Genomic DNA, 15,341 nt, shown 5'->3' on the forward strand with positions numbered 1-15,341 from the left:
ACAAGAAAAGAACATTCTAAGATTGACCTGGAAGTGTTAATGTCTGGTTTCCCATTGTAAATGACAAAAAGCAACGGCGCCTATGTAGGATGAATACAAGGTAAGAGATGTCATCTCTTAGGCATAGTCTTATGTCCAAGCTCCTCTACCCCCTATTTCTTCCTCTCCTTCTCTAGCATCATCCAACAGAAAGTAAAGTGCACTAACTAGTAGGGGTCAATATATTTTCCTTAAGGAAACCGACCCGTGTCTGAAATGTGATGAACACATCATGGTCACTAAATCAGTCAGAAACTAGTCTTTTTGGTGGTAGGCTGAAAGGTAACACTTGTTACCCTACTCTGGTCAGCAACCCTGGTCCTGGAGAGATACAGGGCGGGGCTGGCTGCTTTTGTTTCAATGCAGCACTAACACCCTGTTTCATCTAATCCAGGTCTTGATGATTATTTCATTAGTTGGTGTTAAGGGTTTAAGTGGAACCAAAGCCTGCAAATTGCCAACCCTGTCAGGACCGGGGTTAGTGAATGTACTACGTTACAGGGTCACTGTGATCACCCTGACCACTCTGATGTCATCATCTTCTCTACTGCAGGTCTGGTCACACATGTAGCCTAACACAGAGTGCTTAAGCCTCTGGGGTGGACGTGCCTTGCTGTTTATCTCCTCCCACCTGGACCTCAGGTCTGAGCTTTGACCCAGCCTCCTCTTCCTCTGAACAGGACCGTTCTCTTTGGCAGTATGGGTGAGAAGCGGGGTAGTTCCTTTCAGCTGCTGAACCGCATGCACAGAGACTGCGATGGTAGTGGTGGAGGATCCAAGACCTTCGAGCCAAAAGGTCATGACACCACCAGCCTCACCAACCCGGGCCCGAGCACCATGGATAGGAGCCATGGCCCGAGCACCATGGATAGGAGCCAGGGCCCGGGCACCATGGATAGGAGCCAGAGCCCGGGCACCATGGATAGGAGCCAGGGTCCGGGCACCATGGATAGGAGCCAGGGTCCGGGCACCATGGATAGGAGCCAGGGCCCGGGCACCATGGATAGGAGCCAGGGCCCGGGCACCATGGATAGAAGCCAGGGCCAGGGCACCATGGATAGGAGCCAGGGCCCGGGCACCATGGATAGGAGACAGGGCCTGGGCACCATGGATAGGAGCCAGGGCCTGGGCACCATGGATAGTGCTGCTGCTGCTGCTGCTGCTGCTGCTGCTGCTGACAGTACACGCTTCTCTCCTGTTTCACTGGAACTGGACCCCACAGCGGTGAATAATGGATCAGACATTCCCTGCAGCCCGCAGACGGACACAAAGGACCCAGCGCTGCAGATCGACAGCCGGCCCCCTGCCTGCTGCCCTAACCCTCCTCCTTTCCCTCCAGCTAGCCGGCTGCTCTCCTCCAAGCACTTCCAGAGCCCCTACATATCGAAGACTAGCATGCAGGGGGATGTCTACAACTTCCTAGAGAGACCCACTGGATTGAGATGCTTCCTCTACCACTTCTTGGTGTGAGTACCTCTGCCTTTTCACCCTCTACTGGTCACTTCAACATACCGGTAGCTAAAAGGCTAGACTGCTTCCCTAGATGACCTTCATTTGTGAATATAACATGACATATATCCTTATAAATGACATGAACATTTTTGATTTAGAAGTATACAGAATTAGTGGCTTTCAAATGTTCCCTAAAAATACATCCCCCCCCAAAAAATAACAGTGGATTTGGAAAATGTCATTATTAGACCAAAGGTGAGGACACCACAGTTCACCGGACACAAGACTGAATCCAAACATTTAACATTTACTGTGTTTTCCTCTGCATTTGTTGATAACGAAATCTGAAAATACTCTGGATACATTCAGTAACATGATGAGAATATTCCTGGAAAATGTGGGGTAGGTGCAACATAAAACAAAAAATGACAAGAGTTTGAGTGAGAGGACTAACTGGTGTCTCCAAGGGGCCACCCACCTCTCCAAAGTGTGAACAGTTCCTAAGTCATTTCAATGCACTTTTATGACTTAAAGAAGAGTCCTCAACCATAAGGTGCTTTTTTGAGCTCTCCTAACTGTGCCATTGAGGAACTAGATCAAGCGCACTTGTAGTTTTATTTGGAACACAAACGCCATCACAATATGACTGTTGTTCCATTATAAATTGCAATCTGAGTCAGGTGGACATCATTTGAAAGCCTGTTCTATTGCTAACATGGCTAGCTAAGTTATACAATATCATATTACAGTTTTAGGCTTTTACAATGCAATTCAGTGCAACAGATTATAATTTTGGTGTGCATCGAAAGTGGTCCTGAGTGCATTCAGATGCGTGTGCTTTGGCAAATTTTCTTCACAATAGACAAACAGGCTCATTCTGTTCAGAGCAACCCAGGGTATGATACCATGTCGTCTTGTAACTACATAAAACATGGTGATCATAAATGTTGACACAGTATATGACATAAGTTTTATAATATGGAAATGTGAAGTGTTTGGCTTGCTTGTATGACATCAAAGCTATTTATTATCTTTGAAAATACGTAGAGTCCTTTTAATTTACAGCATTTCCGTCACTCAGACAACGAAACGTTTTCAAGAGTTGCCAAATATTTCGGGAGGGATGGGGGCGACTTCTTCAGAAGTTCAGAACGGCTGTCAGTCAAAACCCATACTGCGCTGTGAAGCGCAGAGCAAAGCATGTTACCGTACAGCCACTACGTTCCAATTTAGGTGTTTATCAGGGCCCAAACATGCCATTTTCAACCCGTATACGGGTACGAGTGTAAATCACTACTTATAGTAAGGAATATGTTCTGGTTCCCAGTAACTAAAGGAGGGGTTGTCTGTCACTGTGGCCTGGCTTCTCTGGTTATTCCTCCATGAGACCACAGAGCAGGCAGAAGGAAGTCAACACCATCCTGTCACCCACACCTCTGTTCTTGTCCGACTGCTCTCTTTTCTTACCTGCCGTAAACAAATCAGCCCTGTTCATGCATGAAGCATGGAGCTGCTAGTACTTTTTTATTTGACCTTTAACTAGGCAAGTCAGTTAAGAACAAATTCTTATTTACAATGACGGCCTACCAGGGAACAGTGGGTTAACTGCCTTGTTCACGGGCAGAACGACAGATTTTTACCTCGTCAGCTCAGGGATTTGATCCAGCAACCTTTTGGGTACTGCCCCAACGCGCTAACCACTAGACTACCTAACCTTTACCTGGCCAGGGGAACACACTGCACTAGAGGCTGTTTAAAACAGACCAATTTAACAGCGTTTGACTAACCCTTAGTCTCAGGTTAGGATTAATCTCTACACAATCTGGACAAGTTAACTGAATGTTTGGTTCTTGATTTTTAGTGGAGATCAAGAGGCACCCAAATCAAACATTGATTTGATGACAATTGACTGTGTCTGATGCAATAATGACCCATTAACTGGGTCATTCTACTAATTAGATGCCCTTTGAGAAGTCTTTCCATTTTAAGAGGTTAAATAAAAATGTACAATAGTAAGTGCCAAATAAAGTAACAGGTTTGACAACTTCTTCTTAAACAGGGGGAATGGAAGCTTATTGTGTGCTACAGGGAGTGGCAATTGAATGCAAGCTTCACAAAATCCAGCAAAGGGTAAGCATCAAACATGTAGAAATCGCTTAGCCCCAGTCAATTTGACAACAGATTTGCTGGCCCTAGTCAATTTGACAAGAGACAATCCGTCTTTTGTTGACCAATAAGAAGGCTATACCATTTGTGAGAAAAAATATTGTGAATCACTATCATTTTAAGAAATTACAATGCAAAAATAGTACACAGCTCGTTTAATCTACAATGTATGTTCTTAACCCTGGGCAGCATGGGCCTGGGAGGCTCACAGGGATATTGGTATCCACAGTCCTCCACCAATTATACATTTAACTCCATACTTCTTGTATTCCCCTTAAAAAAATTTGCCACATAAATGCACTTTAATTCAAGATTTTAAACAGAAATTTTGTATCTCTGCCTCATGGCAAAATGTGTACAATAGCAGGATTTTTGCTTTAAAGTTGGAACAACAAAAAGTCTCTCTGCCCCAAGTGTGCAAAATTAGCTTAAACTGCAACAACAACAAAAAATCTAACTTTTTGCAAAATACGTCCCTTTCCAAGGCCCAAGACTTGGTTCTTCAAGCCATGCTCTGCCAAAGTCATAGTAAAACTCATTGTTTATGAAAATTTGTTCTCACTCAAATTGTGTTCTGATTATGAGGGGGTCCCTAATCCTTGGCCCCCAAAAGTTTGAGAACCCCACCACATTATTTCTGCAGACAACAATCTATCAGGTATGAAGGTAAGACCCAGATGCAGACATGTCAAATTAACAATGGTTTAATAATCCAACAGGGGCAGGCAATAGACAGGTCAATGCAGGCAGGGTCAGTAAACCAGAGGTGGGGCAACGGTACCGGACGGCAGGCAGGCTCAGGGTAGGCAGAGTGGTCAGGCAGGCGGGCTCAGAGTCAGGACAGGCAAGGGTCAAAACCAGAGAGACTGGGAAAATCAGGAGTTGAGAACAAAACTGGTGGTTGACTTGACAAACTGGCAACAGACAAACAGAGAACACAGATATAAATACACAGGGGATAATGGGGAAGATGGGCAACACCTGGAGGGGGTGGAGACAATCACAAAGACAGGTGAAACAGATCAGGGTGTGACAAATTCGGAGCAGATATTTAGGATTTGTAAAACTTGGTCGCATAAAAATCTCAGTGAGATTTTACCGTAATTCTGTTACCGTTATTCTGTTGTAATTCTGTTGTTGCTCTGTATACATCAATGATGTTGCTCTTGCTGCTGGTGATTCTCTGATCCACCTCTACGCAGATGACACCATTCTGTATATTTCTGGCCCTTCTTTGGACACTGTGTTAACTAACCTCCAGACGAGCTTCAATCCCATACAACTCTCCTTCCGTGGCCTCCAACTGCTCTTAAATGCAAGTAAAACGAAATGCATGCTCTTCAACCGATCGCTGTTAAAAGTAGTCTTTGTGCATAGAGTTGTATGGTTTCTTAAACTTTGAAATCAATGTTTTTTTGTTTGGTGTACATTTTAAAGTGAAAAATACTGAGTCAAAGCGTAATTCCATAATCGTGGAATTGCCCTAAAACAATTCTAGCCTGTTTATCTTTGGGTAACAGGGTTGACTTGTTATGCTCAACCCACTCAGTGTTCCACCGCAAAACACCAGAAAATGGCTCACCTGCTTTTACACTATGATTTGACTATTAGATGTTCAATGTTTCTTTTGAAAAAAATATTTCAAAAGGAATAGTTTCACCATATTAAAACAAGAGTTCAGTTCACGTAACAGGGTTGACCTTAAAATGAGGGACAGTAAATTAATCACCACTAATCACATGAAAGAAATAATCATCTTCAGAAATTACTTTGTCAAAGCAACAAAATAACTAGGGCTTTACAATGATGGTGAAATCTTGGAGACATTTTGGAGTTAACATCTTTCTAGAAGTCACAGAGTGTGCACAGAGTGACATGTCAAAATGCTGAATTTTGGCACGTTAGCAACCCACTGGGCACAGAGGTCAATTCAACGTCTAATCCACGTTGGTTTAACGTAATTTCATTGAAATGATGTGCAATCAACCAGTGTGTGCCCAGTGGGAAGTCTTGATTCATATTAAAGTTGTTTTGATGTATCCACGTGGTCTATATTAAAGGACATTAAAGCTGGGTCACAGACCCTGTTTCGGTAAAAAGCTGAGGGAAAAGGCTGGAGAAATGTTTACGCTCTCAAATTCATAGATGGAGCTATGGATGCCAGGAGTGACATCCATGATATCAAAATTATTGTTTTAACCATGTTTTGAGGCGATACAGTATTTCTTTACATTTAGTTTGTTTACGAACATTGGAGTTAAACAAGCTTATATTTCAGGCTCTGATGGAGTACAACAGTTCAACTAAGCTCATGAGGCATTAATACGTTATATTTTTCAAGAATCAATGGGTATACACTACCGGTCAAAAGTTTTAGAACACCTACTCATTCAAGGGTTTTTCTTTATTTTTACTATTTTCTACATTGTAGAATAATAGTAAAGACATCATGTAGTAACCAACAAAGTGTTAAACAAATCAAAATATGTTTTATATTTGAGATTCTTCAAATAGTCATCCTTTGCCTTGAGAGCTTTTCACACTCTTGGCATTCTCTCAACCAGCTTCACCTGGAATGCTTTTCCAACAGTCTTGAAGGAGTTCCCACATGTGCTGAGCACTTTTTGGGTGCTTTTCCTTTATGCTGCGGTCTGACTCATCACAAACCATCTCAATTTGGTTGAGGTCGGGCGATTGTGGAGGTCAGGTCATGTGATGCAGCACTCAATCACTCTCCTTCTTGGTCAAATAGCCCTTACACAGCCTGGAGGTGTGTTGGGTCATTGTCCTGTTGAAAAACAAATGATAGTCCCACTAAGCCCAAACCAAATGGGATGGCGTATCACTGCAGAATGCTGGGGTAGCTATGCTGGTGTAAGTGTGCCTTGAATTGTAAATAAATCACCAGCAAAGCACCCCCACACCATAACACCTCCTCCATGCTTTACGGTGGGAAATACACATGCGGAGATCATCCGTTCACCCACACCACGTCTCACAAAGACACGGCGGTTGGAACCAAAAATCTCCAATTTGGACTTATCAGACCAAAGGACAAATTTCCATGGTCTAATGTCCATTGCTCTTGTTTCTAGTCCCAAGCAAGTCTCTTCTTCTTATTGGTGCCCTTTTAGTAGTGGTTTCTTTGCAGCAATTTGACCATGAAGGCCTGATTCACGCAGTCTCCTCTGAACAGTTGATGTTGAGATGTGTCTGTTACTAGAACTCTGTGAAGCATTTATTTGCGCTGCAATTTCTGATGCTGGTAACTCTAATGAACTTATCCTCTGCAGCAGCGGTAAATCTGGGTCTTCCTTTCCTGTGGCGGTCCTCATGAGAGCCAGTTTCGTCATAGCGACTGAAACTTTCAAAGTTCTTAAAATGTTCCATATTCTTAAAGTAATGATGGACTGTAATTTCTCTTTGCTTATTTGAGCTGTTCTTGCCATAAAATGGACATGGTATTTTACCAAATATGGCTATCTTCTGTATACCACCCCTACTTTGTCACAACACAACTGATTGGCTCATATGCATTAAGAAGAAAAGAAGTTCCACAAATTAACTTTTAATAAGGCACACCTGTTAATTGAAATGCATTCCAGGTGACTACCTCATGAAGCTGGTTGAGGGAATGCTAAAAGTGTGCAAAGCTGTCATCAAGGCAAGCTGTCATCAAGAATCTCAAATATAAAATGTTTTTTGATTTGTTTAACCCTTTTTTGGTTACTACATGATTCCATATGTGTTATTTCATAGTGTTGATGTCTTCACTATTATTCTACAATGTATAAAATAGGAAAAATAAAGAAAAAGTCTTGAATGAGTAGGTGTTCTAAAACTTTTGACCAGTAGTGTATATCATTCATATATAAGTCCAAATATGGATATAGCAACTGTACATTGCCCCTTTAAACCATGGATGTTGAATTTGAGGTAAAGATGTTGCAACCATGTATACAATATGTACTGTAGCTATAGAAATCTATGATGAATGTTTCATTCCATAATCCCAGGATATTTAATGGTATGAGGATGGGGAATGAACGGTTGACTCAATAAGTGACTCGGCATGACCATGTGAATGGAAACGGAGTTGAGTCGTCCAGCTCTTGTTTGGCTCCCCTCTCTGTTTGTTGTGTGTGTGTGGCCTGGCCTCTCTGATGCTAATCTTCCCCAGCAGTAATTGAGGCTATAATGTTCCCCACTCACACAGAGAGAACCTGAGAACCCCTGGACTCGTACAAAATTAAACCCTTCTGATTCATCCTCGCTGACGCTCCTTTAAGTAACTCTTACTTGTCAATGGGTATTTATGATTCTGCTTGGCCTCCTCTCCGCTCTGCTCCACTCTGCTCCTCTATATCAGGCCATCCGGGAGAGACAGGAGAGGAGAGAAAGGAAGGCTACATCAAGGGCTGTGTGCAGCAGCCATGACGGGCTAAGTGGCCTGCTCTTCATTACGATGACACAGATAGATAGGCAGAGAGGGTTGAGTGGTTGTGTGCCCGGCTGCCAGCGTTTCCAGCCCTATCCATCACTCCTCTTATCTGGCTGAGGTCAAAGCCAGAGCCAGGCCAGGGACAGTGTCCCGCTGGGGACTACGTACTTCAATGCCTCAGCCAGAGATGGAAGAGAAACAGACTCAACTCACGGCAATTACATCCGTCCCTGGGCCATAGACTCACAGGTCCACACATAATGACGGGCACAAAGCCATGCATACTCTACACACTCTCTGTCTCTCTCTCAGACACACACACACAGATATATACATATAGTCCAGTAGGGAAGAAATCCCTCTGGTTACCCACCTTGTACTGGGACAGGTGTCAATAAAGAGTCTTCTGCAATGTCATGCAGTGCAGTCTGCAGTCAGCAGGCACTGCAGGCTCAACATAGAACAGACCAGACACTTCGGATCTCTGATGAATATGTCTCTCTGTTGAATAAGGAACCAGTAGATCTCAGTCTTTCATATGACGTTATCTTACACAGGAGATAAGGCATGTGTTACCACAGCCTCACTCAGCCCCTAAGACCACAAGCTCCTTTGTTCCGTGGCTTGCCAAGCTTCTCACTCTCTCTTCAGATCATCAATGGCACTGGACTGACTAGTCCCTAACTGATTTTATTTCTGAAGGAAGTGCATATTCAGGGAATAATCTACCACACACAGCAGATGATTGTTTTTGACCTGCAAGAGGTTGTATGAGGTTGGCTGGCTGTGAATGATGATGCTGTTTATCTTTGATCTTTCCATCATCTTCAGCTATAAGTAGATTTATTTCAATTTCTATATATGATGCACAAGATGGGTAAACCAGGATGATTTTTCTGTTGCTGTGGATGCTATGTACTGTATGGGTGATTCTACAGAAGTGATGTAAATAGCTTTCCCAAAAAAACAGTTAAGTCTCAAAATGTAGGACATTTATTTACATCATGATGTGTTTTAATTAAATCCAAGGCAATAACAAACATATTCAGGGCTTTTTATGCCATTAAAATCCTTGGGCAGGCTGCCTAAAATAATAAAAAATATATACATGTTCGAGATGGAAAAACACTTTCAGTGTTAACTCAAATGACTAAAACCACATCTAAACTATGTAGAAAAGATAATGAACCTATATATTTTTTTTTGAATATAATATTTGAGAACTAACAATCACCAAAATAAAAACTGGACAGTCGGGGAGAATAAAAAATTCCCCAAACAATGAATTTTTTATGTTTGAGCAAAATAACACAGCATTAGCAATGGTAGCCGTCCAACCACACCCCCTGCCACACCCACCACCTAAGCCCCTTTTTGATTCATGGAAAAACCTTGAAATTGTTAAATTAATATAGTACTACAAAGTCATTGTTTGTACACTTGTTTCTTTTTTTAACCCCCTTTTCTCCCCAATTTCATGATTACGATCTTGTCACAGCGCTGCAACTCCCCAACAGGCCCTGGAGAGGCGAAGGTCGAGTCATGCGTCCTCTGAAACATGACCCGCCAAGCCGCGCTTCTTAACACCCGCTTACTTAACCCGGAAGCCAATGTGTCGGATGAAACACTGTTCAACTGACGACTGAAGTCAGCCTCCAGTCACCCGGGCCCACCACAAGGAGTTGCTAGAGCGTGATAAGCCAAGTAAAGGCCCCCCGGCCAAACCCTCCCCAACCATTGTGTGCCGCCAAATGGGACTCCCGGTCATGGACGGTTGTGACATCGAACCCCAGCCTGTAGTGACGCCGCAACACTGTGATGTAGTGCCTTAGACCGCTGCGCAGCGCAGGAGGCCCTATAAACCTATTTCCATTGAGGTGGCTATCCTAAACTTTGTTTGAAAATAAAGCAATTTTTTAAACACAATTACTTCAATAGAACATCTTGAGTTGTTCTATTATTACATTGAAAGATACTGATCTTATTAGTAGTTTTGTTTATTTTTAAACATCTTTCTCTAAAAAATGCTGTCTCCACTTTTAATGTCACTTACGGACTGCAAAGGGAAACCCAGTCGCGAGCTGCCCTGTGACGGGAGCCTACCAGACAGGCTAAATGCCTTTTATGCTCGCTTCGAGGCAAGCAACACTGAAGCATGCATGAGAGCACCAGCTGTTCCGGATGACTGTGTGATCACTCTCTCCATAGCCGATGTGAGCAAGACCTTTATCCAGGTCAACATTCACAAGGCCGCGGAGCCAGATGGATTACCAGGACATGTACTCAGAGCATGCGCGGACCAACTGGCAAGTGTCTTCACTGACATTTTTAACCTCTCCCTGACCGAGTCTGTAATACCTACATGTCCCTGGGCCCAAGTCCCTGGGCCCAAGAAAGCGAAGGTAACCTACCTAAATGACTACTGCCCATAGCACTTTGAAAGGCTGTTCATGCTTCTACACCTGCATTGCTTGCTGTTTGGGGTTTTAGGCTGGGTTTCTGTACAGCACTTTGAGATATCAGCTGATGTAAGAAGGGCTATATAAATAAATATGATTTGATTTGATTCATGACTCACATCAACACCATAATCCCAGAAACCCTAGACCCACTCCAATTTACATACCGCCCCAACAGTTCCACAGATGATGCAATCTCAATCGCACTCCACACTGCCCTTTCCTACCTGGACAAAAAGAACACCTATGTGAAAATGCTTTTCATTGACTACAGTTCAGCGTTGAACACTATAGTGCCCACAAAGCTCATCACTAAGCTAAGGGCCGTGGGACTAAACACCTCCCTCTGCAACTGGATTCTGGACTTCCTGATGGGCCATCCCCAGGTGGTAAGGGTAGGTAACAATACATCTGCCATGCTGATCCTCAACGCTGAGGCCCCTCAGGGGTGCATGCTTAGTCCCCTCCTGTACTCCCTGTTCACCCACGACTGTGTGGCCAAGCCACGACTCCAACACCATCATTAAGTTTGCTGACGACACAACAGTGTTAGGCCTTATCCTCGACAATGATGAGAGCCTATAGGGAGGAGGTCAGAGACCTGGCAGTGTGGTGCCAGGACAACAACCTCTCCGTCAACGTGAGCAAGACAAAGGAGCTGATCGAATATATCCCCATTCACATTGCCAGGGCTGTAGTGGAGCGGGTCGAGAGTTTCAAGTTCCTTGGTGTCCACATCACCAACAAACTATCATGGTCCAAACACACCAAGACAGTCATGAAGAGGGTACGATAACGCCTTTTCCCCCTCAGGAGACTGAAAAGATTTGGCATGGGTCCCCAGATCCTCAAAGTTATACAGCTGCACTATCAAGAGCATCCTAACTGGTTGCATCACCGCCTGGTATGGCAACTGCTCGGCATCTGACCGTAAAGCGCTACTGAGGGTAGTGCGTACGGCCCAGTACATCACTGGGGCCAAGCTTCCTGCCATCCAGGACCTATATACTAGGCGGTGTATGGCCCATATTGTCAAAGACTCCAGTCACCCAAGTCATAGACTATTCTCTCTGCTACCACACTGCAAGCGGTACCGGAGCACCAAGTCTAGGTCCAAAAGGCTCCTTAACAGCTTCTACCTCCAAGCCTGCTGAACAATTAATCAAATGGCCACCTGGACTATTTACATTGAAACCCACCCCTTTGTTTTTACACTGCTGCTACTAGTTGTTTATTTTCTATGCATAGTCAGTTTACCCCTACCTACATGTACAAGTTACCTCGACTAACCTGTACCCCCGCACATTGACTCGGTACCGGTACCCCCTGTATATAGCCTCGTTATTGTTATTTTATTTTTTACTTTAATTTATTTAGTAAATATTTTCTTAAATCTTCGTTGTTGGTTAAGGCCTTATAAGTAAGCATTTCATGGTAAGGTTGTATGTGGTGCATGTGACAAATAACATTTGATTTAATTTTGATTTGATTTGAAACACACTTTAAAACAGTGTAGAACAGTGGTTCTTAACCTGGGTTCGATCGAACCCCAGGGGTTCGGTGAGTCAGTCTCAGGGGTTCGGCGGAGGTCAAGATACACACCCGACTCATATGATTCGTGATGACACGCCCCGCTTGGCCATCATTGGCTGCAGGTGATCACGCAACATCGCTTGGCCTATCTGTGCTGCAGGGAATTTGGCGCGCTCAGTAGTCGAATTGTGACTGTCATGATGGTACGTCGTGTGATTTCTTTCTTAATATTTTAATCCCTTCATACTAACTATGTCGAGCAAAAAAAGAAGGTGGTCGGACGAATATGTACAATATGGATTCACATGTATAACGGAACGTGATGAGAGTCAGCGTCCTAACTGCATGATTTGCAATGCCAAGTTGAGCAATTCTAGTCTAGCACCGGCAAAACTAAGAGAACACTTCCTTAAGCTGCATGGAGATGGACAATACAAGAACACAACGCTCGCTGAATTCAAGGTGAAGAGAGCAATTTTTCCAATTAAGAAGGGTTCGGTGAATGCGCATATGAAACTGGTGGGGGTCAATACCTCCAACAAGGTTAAGAACCACTGGTGTAGAATGAACGTTCCTTAAGCCACACCCCTACAAATATCACCAGGTGATGAGATTGCACCCTTCTCCAGCATGGCCACATGGTGGAGTAGTCTGTCTGCAACATTTAGGAGAACATTTTGTGAGCAAGTTGGTAAATCTGAGTGTATTTTTAGAAGTTTCACTACCGAACATCTAATATATCAAGAAATATGTAAAGCATGTTTTTGGGACTAAAATATATGTTTACTGGGACGAACATAATTTCTGTCCCAATGAAATATTGCCAGCAATATGTTAGCTATGGGGATTCTTTAAAGTCCAAAATAAGTAAAAATTGTCCAAACCGAAAGGGTCACAACCAAAACATTTTACACCATAAAGATATATAGAGGTCTGTGTATCTATGCCATTATGGAGTCTGTGATAGCTTCAATGGCACTGCCATTGCTATCTCCCATTTGATGTAGCATACACCATGCTTTACCAACTGAGCTACAGAGGACCAACATGTGGGTAGTGGATAAGTGCACACTTCAGGAATAGTGTAGAGTATTGAGATGCATAGCCAGCAGAGAGGGGGTCCAACCCTCCAAGAGTCCAAACATTGACATCTATTTGGCCAAAACATAGATGTCTATAATGTACTCTACTGTACTGTTCTCTACAGTAGGGGCGGCAGGTAGCCTTGAAGTTGTACCAGTAACTGTCGCTGGTTCGAATACCGAAGCCAAGAAGGTGAAAAATCTGTTGCTGTGCCCTTGACCAAGGTGTGATGTACAATGGTGACCCTGGTTGTGACCCCACTCCCTGCGAGTGTCTCAAGGGGGGTTAGGATATGCAATAAACACATTTCCATTACACACTTGTGTGTAACAGGAAAAATATAAGCACCCCCCAAATAATAAAATACTCTACTGTACTGTACTGTATTCTACTACACTGTACTCTACTTTACGCTACTGAAGTCTATTGTACTTGACTGTACTGTGCTCTACTGTACTGTATTGTACTCAAGTTTACTTTACTTGAGTTTATTACAATTGAAGAAAGGGCCCACGGACTCTTGATCCGCATAAATTCAGTCTTTAACTTGTCATGCTCTCAACTCTCTGGGTCTGGGCCTGGATCTGGGTCTGGATCTGGGTCTGGATATGGATCTTGGGACCAATGTCCTGGTATAAATGTTGGTCTTGGCTCCTGGATATTACCGTAGTCTTTGGTTTACAAACCATAGGCCACCCAATTTGAAGAAGACAATGTTCTCTGATCATTGGCTGATCACTCCCAACCCATAGGAATTTCCAAACGCCTGAAGGTACCACGTTCATCTGTACAAACAATAGTACGCAAGTATAAACACCATGGGACCACGCAGCCGTCATACCGCTCAGGAAGGAGACCCATTCTGTCTCCTAGAGATGAACGTACTTTGGTGCAAAAAGTGCAAATCAATCCCAGAACAACAGCAAAGGACCTTGTGAAGATGCTGGAGGAAACAGGTACAATAGTATCTATATCCACAGTAAAACGAGTCTCATCGTCATAACCTGAAAGGCCGCTCAGCAAGGAAGAAGCCACTGCTCCAGAACCTCCATAAAAAAGCCAGACTACGGTTTGCAACTGCACATGGGGACAAAGATCGTACTTTTTGGAGAAATGTCCTCTGGTCTGATGAAACAACAAATAAAAGCTGAAGAAAATCATTCTCTCTACTATTATTCTGACATTTCACAGTCTTAAAATAAAGTGGTGATCCTAACTGACCTAAAACAGGGACTTTTTATTAGGATTAAATGTCAGGAATTGTGAAAAACTGAGTATAAATGTATTTGGCTAAAGTGCATGTAAACTTCCGACTTCAACTGTAGACATACAGTTGAAGTCGGAAGTTTACATATACCTTAGCCAAATACATTTAAACTCAGTTTTTCACAACTGACACAGTGAATTGTAAGTGAAATGATCTGTCTGTAAACAATTGTTGTAGAAATTACTTGTGTCGTGCAAAGTAGATGTCCTAACCGACTTGCCAAAACTATAGTTTGTTAACAAGAAATTTGTGGGGTGGTTGAAAAATGAGTTTTAATGACTCCAACCTAAGTGTATGTAAACTTCCAACTTCAACAGTACCTGACATATGTTGTTAGACATGTGTGATGAAAGTTCAGGAGAAATAGGATGTGCTTTTTTCCCCAACCCCAATTTACAACACTTACTGTATATAAACTCAGCAAAAAAGAAACGTCCTCTCACTGTCAACTGCGTTTATTTTCAGCAAACTTAACATGTGTCAATATTTGTCTGAACATAAGATTCAACAACTGAGACATAAACTGAACAAGTTCCACAGACATGTGACTAACAGAAATTGAATAATGTGTCCCTGAACAAAGGGGGGATCCAACTCAAAAGTAACTGTCAGTATCTGGTGTGGCCACCAGCTGCATTAAGTACTGCAGTGCATATCCTCCTCATGGACTGCACCAGATTTGCCAGTTCTTGCTGTGAGATGTTACCCCACTCTTCCACCAAGGCACCTGCAAGTTCCTGGAAATTTCTGGGGGGATTGGCCCTAGCTCTCACCCTCCGATCCAAAAGGTCCCAGACGTGCTCAATGGGATTGAGATCCGGGCTCTTCGCTGGCCATGGCAAAACACTGACATTCCTGTCTTGCAGGAAATCACGCACAGAACGAGCAGTATGGCTGGTGG

The 15,341-nt window shown here is 43.3% G+C and overlaps 1 protein-coding gene across 1 annotated transcript in view; it reads left to right on the forward strand.

Annotated features, from left to right (window-relative positions):
- Positions 1-15,341, forward strand: part of LOC115197781 (potassium voltage-gated channel subfamily KQT member 1-like) — a 245,666-nt gene that overhangs the window by 3,952 nt on the left and 226,373 nt on the right. The window contains exon 2 of the mRNA XM_029759575.1: positions 593-1,505. Coding sequence (XP_029615435.1) covers positions 739-1,505 — 767 coding nt within the window. The 5' untranslated portion in view covers positions 593-738. The remainder of the gene's footprint in view (positions 1-592; positions 1,506-15,341) is intronic.

The sequence above is a fragment of the Salmo trutta genome, chromosome 7, assembly GCF_901001165.1.
Source record: "Salmo trutta chromosome 7, fSalTru1.1, whole genome shotgun sequence".
In the NCBI taxonomy this organism is placed as follows: Eukaryota; Metazoa; Chordata; class Actinopteri; order Salmoniformes; family Salmonidae; genus Salmo; species Salmo trutta.